Source organism: Mobula hypostoma, unplaced genomic scaffold (genome assembly GCF_963921235.1).
Source record: "Mobula hypostoma unplaced genomic scaffold, sMobHyp1.1 scaffold_36, whole genome shotgun sequence".
NCBI classification, from domain to species: domain Eukaryota; kingdom Metazoa; phylum Chordata; class Chondrichthyes; order Myliobatiformes; family Myliobatidae; genus Mobula; species Mobula hypostoma.
The window spans coordinates 1117497-1136907 of record NW_026948187.1 but is presented as its reverse complement, the minus strand read 5'-3'; the positions used below and the strand labels follow the sequence as shown (position 1 = coordinate 1136907).

The 19411-nt window shown below is 45.1% G+C and overlaps 1 protein-coding gene and 1 pseudogene across 5 annotated transcripts; one reads left to right on the top strand and one right to left on the bottom strand.

Moving 5' to 3' along the window:
- Positions 1 to 19411, bottom strand: part of LOC134341626 (zinc finger protein 585B-like) — a 196923-nt pseudogene that overhangs the window by 16634 nt on the left and 160878 nt on the right.
- LOC134341611 (gastrula zinc finger protein xLCGF3.1-like) lies at positions 7871 to 13886 on the top strand. Of its 5 annotated transcripts, XM_063039501.1 has the most exons (3): positions 7871 to 8463; positions 12141 to 12212; positions 12421 to 13886. In XM_063039501.1, exon 3 carries the CDS (start codon positions 12739 to 12741, stop codon positions 13744 to 13746), a length of 1008 nt encoding a protein of 335 aa, XP_062895571.1. In that variant the 5' UTR covers positions 7871 to 8463; positions 12141 to 12212; positions 12421 to 12738; the 3' UTR covers positions 13747 to 13886. The 5 variants fall into 5 exon arrangements, with proteins under 5 accessions (XP_062895571.1, XP_062895569.1, XP_062895567.1 ...); XM_063039499.1 differs by lacking the exon at positions 12141 to 12212; XM_063039497.1 differs by having other exon boundaries at positions 12141 to 13886.

The following is a 19411-nucleotide window of genomic DNA, read 5'->3' as shown; positions in this document are numbered from 1 at the left end:
CAAGCCTTTAATGATGGGAATCTGTTCGCCCAGTTTAATGCCCTACTGACAATATGGATTGGCCTGACAATAACCGAAATCGAATGCAACGAGCTTTGACATATTACTGGGACAGGACTTTCAAATCTCAATCAATCCTGAAGGGAACTAATATTAAAGGTGAATATCTTCAGCAGGGTGAAGGACGCAAGCTGGCTATATCTGGGGATCAGAAATGGGAACAAAAACCTACCAAGGGACAGATGGGGACAACAACCCATTTAGAAATTGACAAGCAAGGATGCTTCCAACCGTGAGTACCACCCCTCAGAAAAAACCTCATGTAATATTGTAAGTTGCTGGAATTCCAATTTCGTTTATGATTGATATGGGGGCAACCACAACCCCACTCTATCAGGAAATAGTATCACAAAATGGATTCCAGCTATCAGACGCTACAATCAATCTGTCTGGGTTTGAAGGCACAGAACGCACATATTCACGTACCCAGCCACTGCAGGTTGAATTCCAGGGGAGCCAGTGTGAGGTTTCATTTACAGTCACCGCCAGCATTACTGGCCGAAGTTCCGGATTTCCTTTGGCGACAGACAGGACTGGTGGTTCCCCATACCACCGTCAGGGTTTGCCCTGGGTTCAAGCCAAAGAGCCTAGGGTTCCTTGCCTACACCCTGACGAAACAAGCCTCCAGCTCAGAGGGAGAACGGCAAGACTTGGCCGTGGGCCAACTGCACTACTGGTGCATACTTTTCAGGGGGACGCCTCTGAGGAGGAGCGCAAACTGTGGTCCCAGATGGGGGGCCAGAAAGACCCCGATCTAGGTTTTTGGATCAGCCCAGCGGGGCAGGTTTGTGTTCCTGCACAGTTTTTACCAATGTTGGTGGATTAAACGTAATTGTACACACATGGGAAAGGAGGGAAAGGTTGGTAACCTGAACCCTGCACACACATCAGACATCTTTTCGCCAAAAAAAATCTCTCATCTCAGTTTTAAAGGGAAGCATCTTTATTCTGAGACTGTGCTGTCAGATCACAGACTCTCCATCTAATGGAAACATCCTCTCCATGTCCACTGTCTCCAGGCTTTTCAGCATTCGGTAGGTTTACTTAATCATACATCCCCCCATCACCCCCACCGTCCCTCTGAACTACATTGTGCACAGGTCCAGAACCATCAAATACTCCTCATACTGTGACGGGGGTCGTGAATCACCCCTATGAACTGTGCTTTTGAAAAGAGAGAGAGAGGGGTGTTCAACACCAGACACCTTGTTAAAAGAGAGAGAGAGAGAGGCGAGGACTGCTTTGAGATGATGTTATGGTTTTTTGGCAGCATGTTTGGTTTGTATGAGTTGATTGGGGAAAACCCTTTTTGATTTGCTTGTGTGGAATAACAGCAGAAATGGACGTTAGTGTTGAGAGGTTTCTGTTGGACCCAACCCCTGAAGCGTTGGATGATGCTAAGAGGGGTGTGCTGTTGGGAATTGCTCAAATGTTAAAAGTTAAGGTGATCACTAGAATGAGGAAGGTGTTAATAGAGGTGTTAATAGTCATAGTCATACTTTATTGATCCCGGGGGAAATTGGTTTTCATTACAGTCGCACCATAAATAATAATTAGTAATAAAACCATAAATAGTTAAATAGCAATATGTAAATTGTGCCAGGAAATAAGTCCAAGACCAGCCTATTGGCTCAGGGTGTCTGACCCTCCAAGGGAGGAGTTGTAAAGTTTAATGGCCACAGGCAGGAATGACTTCCTATGACGCTCTCTGTTGCATCTTGGTGGAATGAGTCTCCGGCTGAATGTACTCCTGTGCCCACCCAGTGCATTATGTAGTGGATGGGAGACATTGCCCAAGATGGCATGCAACTTGGACAGCATCCTCTTTTCAGACACCACCATCAGAGAGTCCAGTTCCATCCCCCAAACATCACTGGCCTTACGAATGAGTGTGTTAATTCTCTTGGTGTCTGCTACCCTCAGCCGGCTGCCCCAGCACACAACAGCAAACATGATACCACTGGCCACCACAGACTCATAGAACATCCTCAGCATTGCCCGACAGATGTTAAAGGACCTCAGTCTCCTCAGGAAGTACAGACGGCTAATAGCACAACATCAGATATCCATAGGAATGTTTGAAGAGGATATGTGGGATATGTTCATTGGAAGGGAAACTACTGAGGCTGAGGTTCAGTTGAAATTGCAATTGAAATTAAAACAACTTGAGGCTGATGAAGCAGAAAGGCGGAGGATCCATGAGGCCAGAGAGGCAGAAAAACAGAAACGGTTTGAAAGGGAGATGTGGCAGCTGGGAGGTCCAGTGTCGGACCCTCATTATTTTTACAGCTGAAAAGAGCTTGCGGTGATTGAAAAATTTACAAGTTGTGTTTCTGATGATGTAAGGGCATATCTAGATGAAGAGGATGCCGCCACCCTGCAGGGGTCTGTTAAGGAAGCAGACGAAGTTGATTAACCCACGAGGTTGAGTTTACTCCAGATGAGAGTTTGCCAAAGAGTAGCTGGGAGGTTCTGGGTGACCTTGAATTTGAAACTGGGACTAGAGCTGACAGCCCAGAAAAGGCAGCTGTACCGATTGCCTGTGTTCAGGTTGTTGAAGTACCTGTGGATTCACAGGGTACTGAACCTTGTGTTGAAGCTCAGTTAAGGTCTGAGGTGTCTGACTTGGTTGAAAAGGAATGCAGTTTTTTGTGTCAGATGGCTTTAGTTCAGTGAATAAGGGGTTAACCTTGGTACCAGGGAAAACTGAGGATTCTCAGTCACTTGTGTTAGTCAGTGTTCTAAAAGTTAGTGATGAGATAAAAATTCCTGAGGTAAGTGTTACTGAAAATATTGGGAAAAGTGTTGTTCCTGGACTTTTGAATAAAGTACTTGTGAAGGTTGGATTGGTTGCGCGACCTTTAACCCTGCTTGCAGGAGAAAGGCCTGCTGAGCAAGTATGTGCCACTCTGTTGAATTTTGTTTTAACATTTGGAGGTAAGTACTTGCAAGGTTATGATGTTGTTCATGATGATGTTGTGGAAAAGAAGGAAGTTTGTTATGGTTTTGAGAAAAAGCCATCTGTAGGAGTTGCTATGGAAACAAGTCAGAAAAGAGATCGTAGAAATCAGATAAGTGGATTGTTTGGATACGTGGATCTTCCAGAATATACACATGGTTTTTATAAGTCTGGTGATAATGCTAAGTTTAGTAAACAATGGGGGGAGATTGACACCTCTCCAAGATGATGATGTGTGATAGACTTTTCTACCTTCCATATTCCAGCAGGACTTGGAGGGTAGTAAAGGTGATAACAGTAAGGTGTATGGGAAAGGTTTGTCCTTATTGAGGGAGGAATTGATAGAGGAACAGAAGCGAGATTCTGAAATGATGGCTTTAAAGGAGACAGCTGTCACAGAAGAGGAGGTTCAGAGAGAGTCAGCAGGTTATTATCTTAAAGATGGGGTGTTGAGGAAGTGGAGATCAGCCACTGTGCCTGCAAGTGAGGATTGGGCTATTGTGCATCAGGTAGTGCTTCCAAAAGTTTACAGGGCTGAAATTTTAAACATGGCTCACAGTATGCCTTTAGGTGGACATCATGGAGTGAGAAAGACAGTGAATAGTCATACTTTAAAAATCCTGGGAGAAAAAGAATTATGAAGGAATTTTACTGGCCTAATTTAAGAAAGGATGTTGTGAATTTTTGCAGGACTTTTCATACCTGTCAGGTTGGGGGGAAATCTAATCAGTTTATTCAAGTAGCACCACTTAGACCAATACCTGCCTTTGGTGAGCCTTTTTTGAGGGTCATAGTGGATTGTGTAGGCCCATTTCCAAAGACTGCAGCTGGTCATCAGTATGTGTTAACAATTATGTGTGCTGTGTCTAGTTTCCCTGAAGCCGTGCCTCTTGGAAACATCAAGGCCAAGACTGTGGTAAAAGCACTCAGTAGGTTTTTCATACTGGTAGGTCTTCCCAAAGAAATTCAATTTGACCAGGGTTGTAACTTTACTTCGAGAATATTCCAGGGGATAGTTGGAGAATTGGGAGCTAGGTACATTGGGACATCTGCATATCACACAGAGTCCAAGGGAGCCTTGGAATGGTTCAACTCAACTCTTAAGGCCATGATTAAAACATATTGTGTGGAAAATGGGGAAAAAGAAACAGCATGAGGGGGTTCCCCTACTCTTATTTGCTGTTGGAGATTTGATTAAAAAATCATTGGAATGTCGTCTATTTGAACCTGTGTGCGGTCACAGGCCAAAAGGACCTTTGACCCTACTCAGAGAACTATGGTCTGATTTGGAAATATGGGTCAATGTGCGTGAGAGACTTAACAAGGTTTGTGACCTTGCAAAGGAAAGTTTGCAGAATGTTCAAATTAAAATAAAACACTTGTTTGATAAGGTGGTACCTGTGGGTACTGTTATGAAAACAAATGGAGTCGTGATGGCTGATCATTTTAACCTACTGAATCTAGTATCAACAAGATTTAAGAATTCCATTGTTTTGAAAAATATTACTGATAAGGTCCATCAGTTGGAGCCTACACTGCAAAAACAATTGCAAGAATTAATTAGCAAGCATTAAGATTTATTTCCTGACATTCTAAGACAGTGTAGCTCTGTGGGGCATGACATCATTGTAAATTCAGCCCAGCCAATCAAAGAGCATCCTTACGGAATGAATTTAGAGAAAAGTAAAATGGTTGAACAAGAAACTGGAAACAAGAAGGAACAAGGGAAGAGAGTGGATGACTATATTGATAGAGTGGGAAAGGCTAAATACCTTACAAAAATTGACATGTTAAAAGGATACTGGGGTGTTCCTTTAACAGAGAGGGCTAAAGAAATATCAGCATTTTTGGCATCATCTGGACTGTATGAGTATAATATTTTACTCTTCGGGATGAAAAGTGCTCCAGGGATATTTCAAAGAATGATCAATTCTGTGATTAGAGGTTTAGAAAACACAGGGGCTTATATTGATGATTTAGTGGTCTGGAATGACACGTGGGAAGAGCATATTGCAGGTCTGGAAAAACTGTTTGAAAGACTTTCCAAGGCCAATCTTACTGTGAACCTGGATAAGAGTGAATCTGGCTATGCCACAGTTACATATCTAGGCTCTGTAGAAGGCCACGGCCAACTGACTCCTGTACAGGCCAAGGTTCAAGCTATTGCTGAGGTTCCTGTTCCGACCGGCAAGAAAGCTTTGAGGAGATTTTTAGGAATGGTTGGGTATTATCGTAAGTTTTGTAAGAACTTTGCTGACATTGCTCTCCCCCTAACAAAACTCCTAGGGAAGAGTGAAAGATTTGTATGGAGTGACCTTTGCCAGGAAGCATTTGAACAACTAAAAGCCATCCTGTGTTATCACCATGTGCTCAAAGCATCTGATTTTTCCAAACCATTTTCTATAGCAACAGACGGTAGTGACGAACCTGCTGGGGCAGTACTGTTGCAGAAGGGTGTGGATGACATTGAACACCCAGTAGCTTATTTCTCCAAGAAATTTAATGGGCACCAGAAAAATTATTCTACTGTTGAAAAGGGATTACTAGCACTTATTCTGGCTTTACAACATCTTGAAGTCTATGTTTGCCCCGCCCAGAGACAACTTGTGGTTTACTTGGATCACAATCCGTTGGTGTTTCTAACTGAGATGAAGGATAAAAATAAATGGTTCTTAAATTGGAGTCTGATATTGCAAGAATATGACCTGAAAATCAAACACGTGGAAGGTACTGACAATATTATACTTGATTATTTATCCAGATGTTAAGTTAGAAATTGTACACGTTTTTGCTCTGTTATCTGATGATTATACACATATTGTTTTAAACTCTGTAATTTCTATTTAAACTAAAAGTTTTGCCTGTGTCAAATTTTTTTCGAAGGAAGGGGGTGTGACAGGGGTTGTGAATTACCCCTATGAATTGTGCTTTTGAAAAGAGAGAGAGATGTTCAACACCAGACACCTTGTTAAAAGAGAGAGAAAGAAGGAGAGAGAGAGGTGAAGACTGCTTTGAGATGATGTTATGCTTTTTCGGCAGCATGTTTACACTTTTGCAAGGACAATCTCAGCTTCTGTACTCTTACAGAGAGAAGGGATGAGCGACTTGATAGGCAGTTGGTATTCAGTGCGGTGAGATAAATAGAAGGTCAGATGATAGACCTACAGACACAATGGTTTTGGACACTGAATGAGCTTTGTTGTGCCCACAGAAAAGGTGGGTTTTGGAGAATCGATTAGTGGCTCTTGAAGTGTGAAAAGGGTGTGACCTGTGGGGAGTTATTTGTGTGTCCAACCCTGGCCTGGGTTGATAATTCTACCAGAGAAGAACGGTCCCCTTGGTTGTGGTCACAGTAGGTGACTTCTAATGGATTTCGGAGGATAACGGGAAAATCGACAGCGTCAGCTCACCTGAAGACTCAAATCTCTCCATCACTACTCAACTCAATACCACAAACTGAACTGAACTTTACTCATCATCATAAGACTATCTATTTACCCCTAGACTTGAAGAAGCTTGATTTCCATATTCATTGCTAACCTGTTTGATATATCTGCATTTATATTACTGTATTGCATAGTTACTAATAAATAATATTAGTTAATAGCAATACAGGACTCCAAACTGTTTTCAATTTCTGCTGGTTCTTTAACCCGTCACGGGGTATGTGACAATACATAAAGCCGATCATTCCTGATATTATTCTTTTAAACCTTGTTAGCAACAAATGTACAGAACACATTTCCAGGAATAACAGACAAATTGGTACCAGAGAAAAGTTGTGCTTTCTTTCATGTTCTACTATCACAGAACGAGCCAATTGCATTCCCAGGTTAAAGCAGGTTCATTTCAGGAAATATAAACCAGACCAGGGTGAGTGACATTAAAAAAAAACTGGAATTACCAGAAACACTCAGCAGGTAAGGAACAGCTGTAGGGAGAGGAACAAATTTAACGATTCAGGTTAATAACGTTTTATCAGAATGGTCTCACACATTTTCAGTTTTTAGTGCAGATCTCCTGCATCTTGCTTTTATGTTTTATTTCCACTGCCTGATAGACAGGTGACAGTGAGGGGGAATTTACAAACACAGTTTGAACACTGGTCTATTTCTACTGATGCAAACACAGAGCAGCCACTACCTGTGAGGATGGAATGGGAACGCATCCTCTCCTCAGATTACAAGCAACACACATAAAAGTTGCTGGTGAACGCAACAGGTCAGGCAGCATCTCTAGGAAGAGGTACAGTCGACGTTTCAGGCCGAGACCCTTGTCCTAACTGTACCTCTTTCTAGAGATGCTGCCTGACCTGCTGTGTTCACCAGCAACTTTTATGTGTGTTGCTTGAAATTCCAGCATCTGCAGATTTCCTCGAGTCTCTCTTCAGATCAGCAGTCATTGTTTCCAAAGGAACCCCAGAAACAAAGATCTGATCCCAGAACTCAGCGCCTCATAAACTCGGGCAGCTCGAACCCCGGGTCCATTTTACTTGGATCAAAAACTGTGATATCCCAGGACCCAGCCTCACCGAGTCACGCAGCTGAATCTGCCACTCACACACCATCCCCACGGCTGGCACACCACGTGATCCTACGTCACAAAGCGGAGGGCGGGGCAGATCTGCGGTAAACAGCCTCACGTGACCTGCTGACGGGACTCCCATTTCAATTCTGCGGAAATAGACAGCCTGGGATCCTGGTTTGGATCGTTCAACGAAGATTAAGTGAAGTCGACACATTTCTGACGAGCCCAGATAACTGGGTACTAAATAAGTAACTGACCCTCAATTCAGGGATCACGGCCCACATCAGATCTCCCCGCTCGGGATCGGTCTCAATACTCACCGATGGGAAAGTGAAAACTTCGACCCGCAAACAGCGATCCCGACCTTTCCCGATCCCGCTGCCGCAGATGAACCGGCTTCAACGCCGAGCGGAAAGGAAAACACCGCCCATCTAGATACAGTGAGCATGCGTGACGTCAGTGTTACATCATCCGGAGGGCGGGACCTCTGAAACAGACGCGCAGATGCTGCCCATCAGCGGTCAAATGGGTGGGGCAAACTCGATCACGTGACCGGTGGGGTCTCCCACCGCAGGCAGAGATTCCCGTTGCCCGCCACTCTGCTTTTGTAAGAGGGTTGTACTTTGGTATTAGATACACGGAATACCAGTTGCTATTGGGTATATTGTTTATGGGAGCCGTTTTCTGCGTTAAAATAGCTGCTGAGTTTTCTATACACCCAAAAAATACTGAGGTATGGACATGGAAGCGGTGCTTGCGGAAACTTTTAATGGTGCCCTGATTACCCATAAAGCCCGGTGTTGGAAATTTAGCCGTCACTGAAGCACCAATCAAATGCGCAGGCGTCAGGGTTGTGGATTTTCCTGAATATCACGCATGCGCGCGATATACAAAGGCCTCCGGAGGATCGGCAAGAGGTGAGAGACAATCGTGATTTTAACACCGACTTCGGGACAATTGTTGTGAGATGCGGATACCGTGGCCCGCAATCCCGGGACAGTCCTGCTCTCTTCCCTCTCTCTCAGCCCCACGATCCGTACACGGGCCCCGGGGAGCTTCCGGCTGATGAGGGAATGGGAACCGATGGATCTCTCAGACAGAGCTGAGCTCCAACTATCTAAATGCAAGGATTGGGAACTCGGAGAAAGGGAACAAAATTTTTTACATCACCAGTTGAGAAAATCACCTTTGCTCTGCCTCCAATCACAAACGAGAAAATCTGCAAATGCTGGAAATCCAAGCAACTACACACAAATTGCTGGAGGAATTCAGCATTAGTACTGTTTTCCACAGGTGCTGCCTGCCCTGCTGAGTTTATCCAGCATTTTGTGTGTGTTGCTTGTTCTGCCTCCTCTTGTTCTGGACTTTTCTACCCGTGAGAACATGTTTGACCCACTCTGTCTGGGTACATAATGATATCAAACACCTTTGCACTGGGCAACAAGTAGCTTTCACATCACAAATGTGCCAGACTCCTATGAGACAGACTACTGCCCTTCCCTTCATATTAATTGCAATTGCCATCAATGAGTTCACCACCGTCAGTCACCTGGGGGAGGGTTCAGTGGAAATATTTATGTACAATACAGAAACTGGTGTTACCTGTGTGTATTGTGGTGATGCAAAAGTTGCTGGAGAATTTGCAAGTGGGAAGAAGTGGAGTGATATTTGAAAATCTGACTTTTTATAGCATCAGTTAGCAAACAAATCACCTATGGACGGTGTGCAAATGCTCTGCCGAGAAAATCCTTCATTACCCACTACAGGCCTGAATAGGTTGTGTGAGAGTGCAAATGAAGTCAATCAAACCCAGAGCAGATAAAAATTATTATTGACAGTGATTTGCTTGCTGTTAAAATGAGAACCTCCATATATAAAATTCAGTGTACACATGTTGTGTCACCAGTTTAAGGAGTTGGAGCTGGAAATGAATGAATTCTGGATTAATCGGGAGTCGGAGTGGTGATTGATATGACATTGAAGAGAGGTGAGTTACACCCAAGGTGCAGGACACATGAAACTGGGTGAGAGTCAGGAAGGGAAATGAGGTTCAATAGCCATCGCAGAGTACAGTACTCTTGTGGCCATCCCCCACAGCAACAGGTAGACCATAGAAAGGGTGCAGAGGAAATTTACAAGGACTTTGTGTCGATTAGGGAGCATGCCTTATGAGAATAAGTTGAGTGATCTCGGCATTTTATCCTTGGAGCGACGGATGATGAGAGGTGACCTGATAGAGGTGTACGAGATAATGAGAGGCATTGATCATGTGGATAGTCAGAGGCTTTTTTCCAGGGCTGAAATGGCAAGCACGAGAGGGCATAGTTCTAAGGTGCTTGGAAGTGGGTACAGAGGAGACGTCAGGGGTAAGTTTTTATTTATGCAGAGAGTGGTGAGTGCATGGAATGGGCTGCTGGCGGTGGGGTGGAGGCAGAAACAATAGGGTCTTTTAAGAGACTCCTGGATAGGTACATGGAGCTTAGAAAAATAGAGGGCTGTGGGTAAGCCTAGGTAGTTCCAAGGCAGGGTCATGTTCGGCACAGCTTTGTGGGCAGAAGAGCCTGTACTGTGCTGTAGGTTTTCTGTGTTCTATGTATTCTACCACTTTAGAGACTGTTGGGGGGTGGATTACCTGGCAGAGGAAAGTCAAAGGGGTGATGTGGGTTCGTTAGTTAGGGTACCAGAACTAGAAGGGGACTAATGTCCTAGTGGTAAGGCTTGCTGGTGCTAGTGTGGTGGAGACAGGCTGGGTTAAACTGAAGTTGTAGTGGGAATGGGAGCCACAATGACAGAACAGATAGTGGAGAGGGTGAATTGAATTGAATTGACTTTATTACTGACATCCTTCACATACATGAGGAGTGGAAATCTTTATGTTACATCTCCATCTGAATGTGCAATGTGTAATTTATAGTAGAACAGGACAGTCAATATAACTTAGAAATACAGTTGTATCAGCATGAATTAAGCAGTCTGATGGCCTGGTGGAAGAAGCTGTCCCAGAGCCTGTTGGTTCTGGCTTTAATGCTGCAGTACTGTTTCCCAGATGGTAGCAGCTGGAACAGTTTGTAGTTGGGGTGACTCGGGTCCTTAATGATCCTTTCGGCCCTTTTTACACTCCTGTCTTTGTAAATGTCCTGAATCATGGGAAGTTCACAACTGCAGATGTGCTGGGCTGTACGCACCACTCTGCAAAGTCTGTGATTGAGGGAAGTACAGTTCCCATGCCAGGCAGTGATGCAGCCAGTCAGGATGCTCTCAGTTGTGTCCCTGCAGAAAGTTCTTCGGATTTGGGGCTGCATTTCAAACTTCTTACAACCGTCTGAGGTGAAAGAGGCGGTGTTGTACAGACCACATGAGATCCTCTATGATGTGTCTGACGAGGAACTTAAAGCTGTTCACCCTCTCAACCCCAGATCCACTGGTGCAAATAGGTCTTAGCCTGTCTCCATTCTTCCTGTAGTCCACAATCAGCTCCATTGTTTCTGTGACAATGAGGGAGAGTTTGTTTTCTTGACACCAGCGACCTCAGGGCATGGAATGTGATATTGTAGCCATCACTGGGACTTGTTTGCACACAACAATCTGAGGAATTCAGAGAAATAAATTTCTGGAGAGATCACAGACTATGCAGAGAAAGAATGCTTCACATAGTGAGCGATTTTAAATTCCCAAAGATTACTGGGGCTCCCGTATATAAAAGGACTGGATGGGTAGAGTTTGTCAAATGTGCCCGAAGTCAGCACGTAGAATTCCCAACATAGAAGTGTGCAATAAGCTATTAGAAAAGAATCCAGGGCTGGTAACAGAAATTAGTGTATCGGAACACTTTGTATGTAGTGATCATAATGGCATGAGATTCCAAGTTAATATAGAAAAAGTGAGGACTGAACCATGGGTTCAATTCTCAATTGGAGAAAGGTCGATTTTGATGGTATCAGAAAGGATCTGACAAGTGTGGTTTGGGACAGGCTGTTTTCTGGCAAAGGAGTACTTGGTAAGTGGGAGGCCTTCAGAAGTGAAATTTTGAGGGTGTAGGGTTTGTATGTGCCTGTCAAAGTAAAAGTTGAAAGGTAACTGGTGCAGGGAACCAAGAGATATCGAAGCCTCAGATATTTTGTTCCTCTAAATGCCTCAGACTGTTGGGTGCTACAAAGACTCATTAATGACTACAATAATCATAATTCCATGCCCTGAGATCATCTGACATTTTTTTTAGTCATCTTCTGTTGCTTTCTAAAAGCTTCCTAACAGTTTTTGCTCTTTTGTTTGGCCTCTCTTTGGTTCTTATGTTGGCTTAGGCTTCTCATTTTAGCCTCGGTTGTGTCCTCCTGCCTTTACAATGCTTCCACTTCTTTGGGATGTATCAATCATTCAGCTCCCGAATTGCTCCCAGAAACTCCAGCCATTGCTGCTCCGTTGTCATTCCTACCAGTTTCCCTTCCATCAAGTTTGGCCAGCTTCTCTGCCACAGAAACATGGAGAATGTCAATACAGAAACATGCCCACTATGGACGATCAGAACGGAAATCTATATGAGGAGACAAAATAGATGGGGGAGATTTAAATTTTTTTTTGCATCTCTTTTTTTCAGGAGTTGGACACAGAGTCTATAGAAGTGAGGCAAAGCAGCATCAACTTCATGGACCCTGTACAGATTACAGAGGTGGAGGTGTTTCCTGTCTTAAGGCAAATTAGCGTGGATAAATTCCCAGGGCCTGACAAGTTGTTCCCTGGGACCCTGCAGAAGACAAGTGCAGAAATCGTCAGGGCCCAAGCACAGTGTGATGTCAGATCACATCTTGGTGACTAAAGTGATCTCATCTGAAATGTTGTCCTTCACCCACTGATGTATTTTGTAAATCTTTTCACAGGTTAAGAACGGCAAGGAATTTGTCTCCCAGAATCTCAGAGACAACACGCCAGTGTTGCCCTTCTTGTCCATTAAGAAGTGGATCGAGGGATTCACTCAGTCATCCTTCCTGCTCACACTGTTGGAATGGATTCACTCAGTCATCTGAACTGAAAGTCCATCAGCATTTCCACACTGGGACAAGGCCACTCACTGATCTGTATGTGGGAAGGGAATTAGTCAGTCATCCTACCTGCGGACACATCAGTCAGTTCACACTGGGCAGAGGCTGGCCACCTGCTGAATCTGTGGGGAAGGATTCACTCGATCATCTGACCTAATGGCTCACCAGCGAATTCACACCGGGGAACGGCCATTCACCTGCTTGGACTGTGGGAAGGGATTCACTCGCTCATCAAACCTACTAGCACACCAAACAGTTCACACTGGGGAGAGGCCGTTCACCTGCTCAGAATGTGGGAAGGGATTCGCTCGCTCATCCAATCTGCAGGCACACCAGGCAGTTCACACAGGGGAGAAGCCGTTTACCTGCTCAGACTGTGGGAAAGGATTTATTCTGTCATCTCAACTGAAGGTACATCAGCGAGTTCACACTGGGGAGAGGCCATTCACCTGCTCAGACTGTGGGAAGGGATTCATTCTGTCATCTCAACTGAAGGTACATCGGCAAATTCACACTGGGGAGAGGCCATTCACCTGTTCAGACTGTGGGAAGGGATTCACTCGGTTATGTCAACTGAAGGTACATCAGCGCATTCACACTGGGGAGAAGCCTTTCACCTGCTCAGAGTGTGGGAAAGGATTCACTCAGTCATCCCACCTACAGGCACACCAGTCAGTTCACACTGGGAAATGGCCGTACACCTGCTCAGACTGTGGGAAAGGATTCACTAGGTCATCTGGCCTAAAGACACACCAATCAGTTCACACTGGAGTGTGGCCATTCACCTGCTCAGAATGTGGGAAGGGATTCTCTCAATCATCCAACCTTCTGGCTCACCAGTCAGTTCACACCAGGGAGAGGCCATTTACCTGCTCAGTCTGTGGGATGGGATTTACTTCGTCATCTCACCTACTGAGACACCAGTCAGTTCACACGGGGAAGAGGCCGTTCACCTGCTCGGATTGTGGGAAGACATTCACTCAGTTCTCCAGCCTACAGACACACCAGACAGCCCACACTGGAAAGAAGCAATCACCTGCTCAGACTGTGGAAGAGGATTCACTCAGTCATCCACCCTACAGAGACACCAGTCAGTTCACACAGGGGAGTGGCCGTTCACCTGCTCAGACTGTGGGAAGGGATTCATTGGGAGATTTCAACTGAAGGTTCATCGAAGAGTTCACACTGGGGAGAGGCCATTCACCTGCTTAGACTGTGGGAAGGGATTCACACAGTTAGCTAGCCTACAAGCACACCAGTCAGTTCACTCTGGGGAGAAGCCATTTACCTGCTCGGACTGTGGGAAGAGATTCACTCAGTCATCTCAACTGAAGGTACATCAGCAAGTTCACACTGGGGAGAGGCTGTTCACCTGCTCAGACTGTGGGAAGGGATTCACTTTGTCATCTCACCTACTGACACATCAGTCAGTTCACACTGGGGAGAGGCTGTTCACCTGCTCAGATTGTGGGAAGAGATTCACTCAGTTATCCAGCCTGCAGACACACCTGGCATCCCACACAGGGAAATGGCTGTTCAACTGCCCAGACTGTGGGAAAGGATTCAATCACCCATCCACCCTCCAGAGACACCAGTCAGTCCACACTGGAGTATGGCCATTCACCTGCTCAGACTGTGGGAAGGGATTCACTCGGTCATTTCAACTGAAGGTACATCAGAGAGTTCACACTGGGGAGAGGCCATTCACCTGTTCATTGTGTGGGAAGGGATTCACACAGTTAGCTAGCCTACAAGCACACCAGTCAGTTCACACTGGGGAGAAGCCATTTACCTGCTTAGACTGTGGGAAAGGATTCACTCAATCATGCCACCTGAAGCTACATCAGCGAGTTCACACTGGGGAGAGGCCATTCAGCTGCTCAGAGTGTGGGAAGGGATTCACTCGGTCATCTGACCTATTGGCACACCAGGCAGTACACATTGGAAAGAGGCCGTTCACCTGCTCAGACTGAAGGAAGGGATTCACCCATCTATTTGGTCTAAGGGATACCAGTAAGTTCACACAGTGGAGATGCTGTTCACCTGCTGTGACTGTGGAAGGTGTTCAGTCACGTATGTAACTTTATGACACACTACTGTAGTCAGAAAAGTTTTAAGTTTATGAACTCTGCAATTATTGCTGCTGCTCACCACACCTAGTTCTGCACCCTGGGCATGGGAGAAGTTTCTTCTGCTGCATATTCACCTTTAATGGGACTGGAGTTTAATATTTTGGATCTGTGACAAATAAATCAGTTCTGTTTTAAACTCTGTCTCCGGTACTTAGTGAAACAACATCGTAAGATACCACGTAAGGTCTGTTCTGTTGTTGCTGATACTTTTACTGGGTTGCATGTACGTGACACTGGGAAGAGTTCTCCAACTCTCAGTCAGGTGCTCCACGCTTCCTTGTCACTATCTTGTCTGCTCAGATGGTTGGGATGTCTCCCATGAAGGGTCGTACTTATTCCACTGGTTAATGTTTTCTTCCATAGTGATGATTCCTTTTTCTGAGTTGGCCTCTCATTTAAGTTTTCCGGTCTGTATTTCTTATCATGATTGCATATGCACACATGGAGTGCTGAATCGTGTTCATTTTTGATGAAAGTATATACTTAGAAGTTGTATCTGACTGTTGTGTGATTCTTTTTTCATGTGTGTTATTTCTCTTCCTCCTGTCCAAGGTAATGTTAATCTAAGTGGGTCTGAGTGTAAATAGTCTTTTCTAAACTTTTCTAAAGTTCTTATTTATCTTTGTAAATTTGACTGATTGAAATGGGACCAAGATTTTTTTTTATTTAAAAAAAGTCAATTGATGAAGATGTTTATTGCCTTTGTTGAATTTGTTAACTATTGAGCTCTGTTTGGCAGTTTTTTTTTTAAACTGTGAACTAACTTTTGTTAAAGGTTTTCCCTATTTTGCACTACTTTCTATTTTCTTTGCTTGTTGATATTCCAGATACGTGGGTGTCAAGAGTCCCAGTGAAGGGTCTTGGCCCAAAATGTTGATTCCCATCCATAGATGCTGCCTGACATGCTGAACTCCTCCAACACTTTGGGTGTAGTTCTCTGGATTTCTAGCATCTGCAGGTCCACTTGTTTCCCAGATACTTACATGTTTCTTAAAAGAGCAAGCTGGTAGTGGGGTTGCGTGGCTCTGTTGGTAAAATATTAAACAAAATCATTAGAAAGAGGTGACATAGGGTTGGAAGGTACAGAATCTGTGGGTAGAATTAAGGAACAGCAAATGTAAAAAAAAAAAAAAAATTCCTTGATGGGAATTGTATGGAGACCCCTAAACAGTAGTAAGTATGTGGTCCACAAAATAAAATAGGAGATAGAAAATGTGTGCCAAAAGGGCAATGTTACAATAGTCATGGGGGATTGTCATGCAGGTGATTAGGAAAATTAGGATGGTGTTGGTCTCAAGAGGAGAAATTCGTAGAGTTCCTACAAGATGCTTTTTTAGAGCAGCTCGTGATTGAGCCCACTTGGGGATCAGCTATTCTGGATTGGGTGTTGTAATGAACCGGAATTAATTAGGTCACTGAAGTTCAAAGAACCCTTAGGGGCAGTGATCTTTATATGATCAAATTCACCCTGACATTAGAGAAGGAGAAGCTAAAGTCAGATGTGGAATAAAGACAATTGGAGAGGCATGAGAGAAAAATTGGTCAATATTGATTTGAAAAGAACATGTGCAGGGATGAAAACAAAGCAGCAATAGTTGGAATTTGAGAAACCAAAGACAACATAAAAAACAAACACAGACCATAGTGCAAAAATTTCTAGGAAGTTAGAGGATTGGGAAGCTTTTAAAAACCAACAGAATGCAACTAAAGTAATTAAGAAGGAAAAGATGGAATACATAGGTGAGTTAACCAGTAATATTAAAGAGGATACCAATTTTTTCTTCGGGTACATAGCGTGTAAAAGAGAGGTGGAAACTACTGGAAAATGATGCTGGAGAGGTAGTGATGGGGTGGGGGTGCAAGGTGATGGCAGATGAACTGAATAAGTATTGTACATCACTCTTATCTGTCGAAGACACTGGTAGGAATATGGAAGTCCCAGATGTCAGTGGTCAGAATGTGTAAAGTTACTTTACTCGGGAGAAGGTTCTTGGGAAACAGAGATGGTCTGAAGGTAAATAGATCACCTGGACCAGATGGTGAACACCCCAGAGATCTGAAAGAGGTGGCTGAAGAGATGTGGAGGCATTAGCAATGATCTTTCGAGGTTCGTCAGGGATATTATATCCTAGTTATCGAGATCTTACCCCCATTATACAAAATGTCCTCTCCTCACCCACCCTCCCAACACCACTCCTGTCCCCGCTTGCAGGGCAACAGTCTGCCGGTGTTTGCCCCCCAATGTGGTGAATCGCCACCACCGTGGGCTCAGACATTTCCACAGATGAGCCCCTCCTGTCCCCACCGGGACAAACATCCTGTCCGCCCCCTCTCTCACCGTCTTCATCCTTTCAATAAAATCCCCCTCTCCCTCCCCGGGGAACCGGCATCAAACCGACGGGCCGAGCGGTCTCCTCCTACCTCTCAGCGACACATCAGACTCCGGCCGCAGGAGACGCTTCACAAACGCCCCAACTTCCCTCGGAGGGAAATGGAAATAAATCAGAAAGCGGACATTTACTTTGGGATTTGTTCCGCTTTGAGAAGAGATGTCAGCGGGGTAACGCCCTCTCGGCTGGTCCGCCTCCGCTATTGGGCGGAAACAGTGATTGACATCGCCTCGGGCCAATGACTACAGCGCAGCCGAGGTGCAGGGTGGAGGGGTCTCGTGGTCGGCAGCTCAGCCGTTAAACTGTTCCAGCGCGAGCAGAGCAGCGCGTGTTTGACGTCAGATACGCGAGAAGGGAAACCATGTGTGACGTCAGGCGCCAGGGGGTCCGCTCGTGTTTAAAAACACCTGAATGGACGTTTCTTATGATTTCAGTGGGACAACAACATTAATCACGGGTTTCATCACTGAATCCAGTGTTGTGAGATGTAAAGTCCCCTGTTATGTGTCCGGCTGTGCCGTGTTGTTGGTGGAGTGGGCAGCGTGGTGTTTGTCTCGATTCGGGTCACAACACCAGAATTGCCAGCGGGGTCCACACACAGTGTATTAGTGAACAGAAAACCTCTCGTCCCTGCAGTCTCTGTCTCCTGGTAAACTCAACACCCTGACAATGTGGATCATAGATACCCCTTCCTCTCAGAGTCAGGGAATCACTCAGACAGCTGATCAAAGAGAGGAATTATATTTATTGGTCATTAAAGTTCACCCAGATTCGTTTGGACGGATTTGATGTGGAGTTCGGGGGTCACAGTGAAAGGGCCGGACGGCCGAACTCTCTCCGTTGTCCAAACATCCTTCCAGGTGAGGCGACACTTCACCTGTGAATCTTCCGGGGTCGCCCGTTGTGTCCGCTACTCCCGATGCGGCTCCTCTACACCGGTGACACCGGCTCCTCCGCAGTTGTGCGGGGTCGGGTTGTTTTTTCGGGGGGATCGATGTTATTATTCCCTTTTGTGGGAGGGGTGGGTTTTGGGGGTTGATGATCGGGATGCCGTTCATTTTTATACGGGGTTGGGGTGGGAGTTTGATGTTTTTCTCTCTGAACGACTTTCATGTTCTTTCTTTGTTTCGTGGCTCTCTGGAGGAGAAGAAAAAATACTCAGTTGTTTATGGATATCTGCTTTGATAATAAATTAACCTTTGAACTATCCGTCCAGAGCGGAACTTCCCGGTGTCCAAACATTTTCACTCCGATTCCCATTCCCGCTCCGACGTGTCAACCCATCGCCTCCTCTTGTGCCAAGATGTGGCCACCCTCGGGGTCTAGGATCAGCACCTCATATTCCGTCTGAGTACCCTCCAACTGATGGCAAGAATATCGATTTCTCCTTCCCGTGAACAAATCTCCACCTCACCTCTCCCTCCCACTCCCTCTTCTCCTCTCTGACTTTTCACGTCCTCTCACCTGCCGACTGCCTGTCTGCAGATCGCTCTCTCTCTCTCCCTCTCTCTCTCTCTCTCTCTCTCTCTCTCCTCTCTCTCTCTCTCTCTCTTTAGACTGGCCGACTGCCTGTCTGCAGATCGCTCTCTCTCTCTTATGGTTAAATCCACAGTCAGCGCCGTCAGCCTGTGACTGACGTCATAGTCCCGCCTCCTCACTCCGGCGCTCTTAAAGACACAGTCACAGTCCGACCGCAGGCTCGCAACAGCCGCAACACAACTTCCCGACTTTTCAACTCAGTGCTTCAACTAATAAAGACAACAACGTCATGTGCCTTCTTAACCACCCGATCAATCTGTGCAGTCTCTTTCAGGGAGCGATGAACTTGGAGTCTAAATCCCTCTGATCATGAACACTGTTCAGGGTTTTACATTTAACAGTGTACTGTCTCATACATTTGACCTACCGAGCTGCCAAGATGATCATCACTAATCAAATCTCACCGAGATTTCTCAGGTGCTGTTGAATTTATTGCCAAGTGCACAAGTACGGGAAGGTACAGGTACAGAGAAACACTGACTTGTGGCAGCATCACAGGCAAGTACATTCAGATAACACACGGAACACAAATTATACGATTCTCTGTCAGTAACAATCTATAAATACGTTTTATGTCATTAACAATATGTAAAATACATTGTGTCGTGATCAATATTAAAATGTGCATTTTGTGTCAATAACAGACTTGGAAATGTTGAATTTGGTCCCTGTCTCTATTCCTCCTGTAGTCCACAACCAGCTCCTTTTTTTTTCACCATGAGGGAGAGGTTGTTTTCTTGACACCACTGTGTCGGGGTGATGACTTCT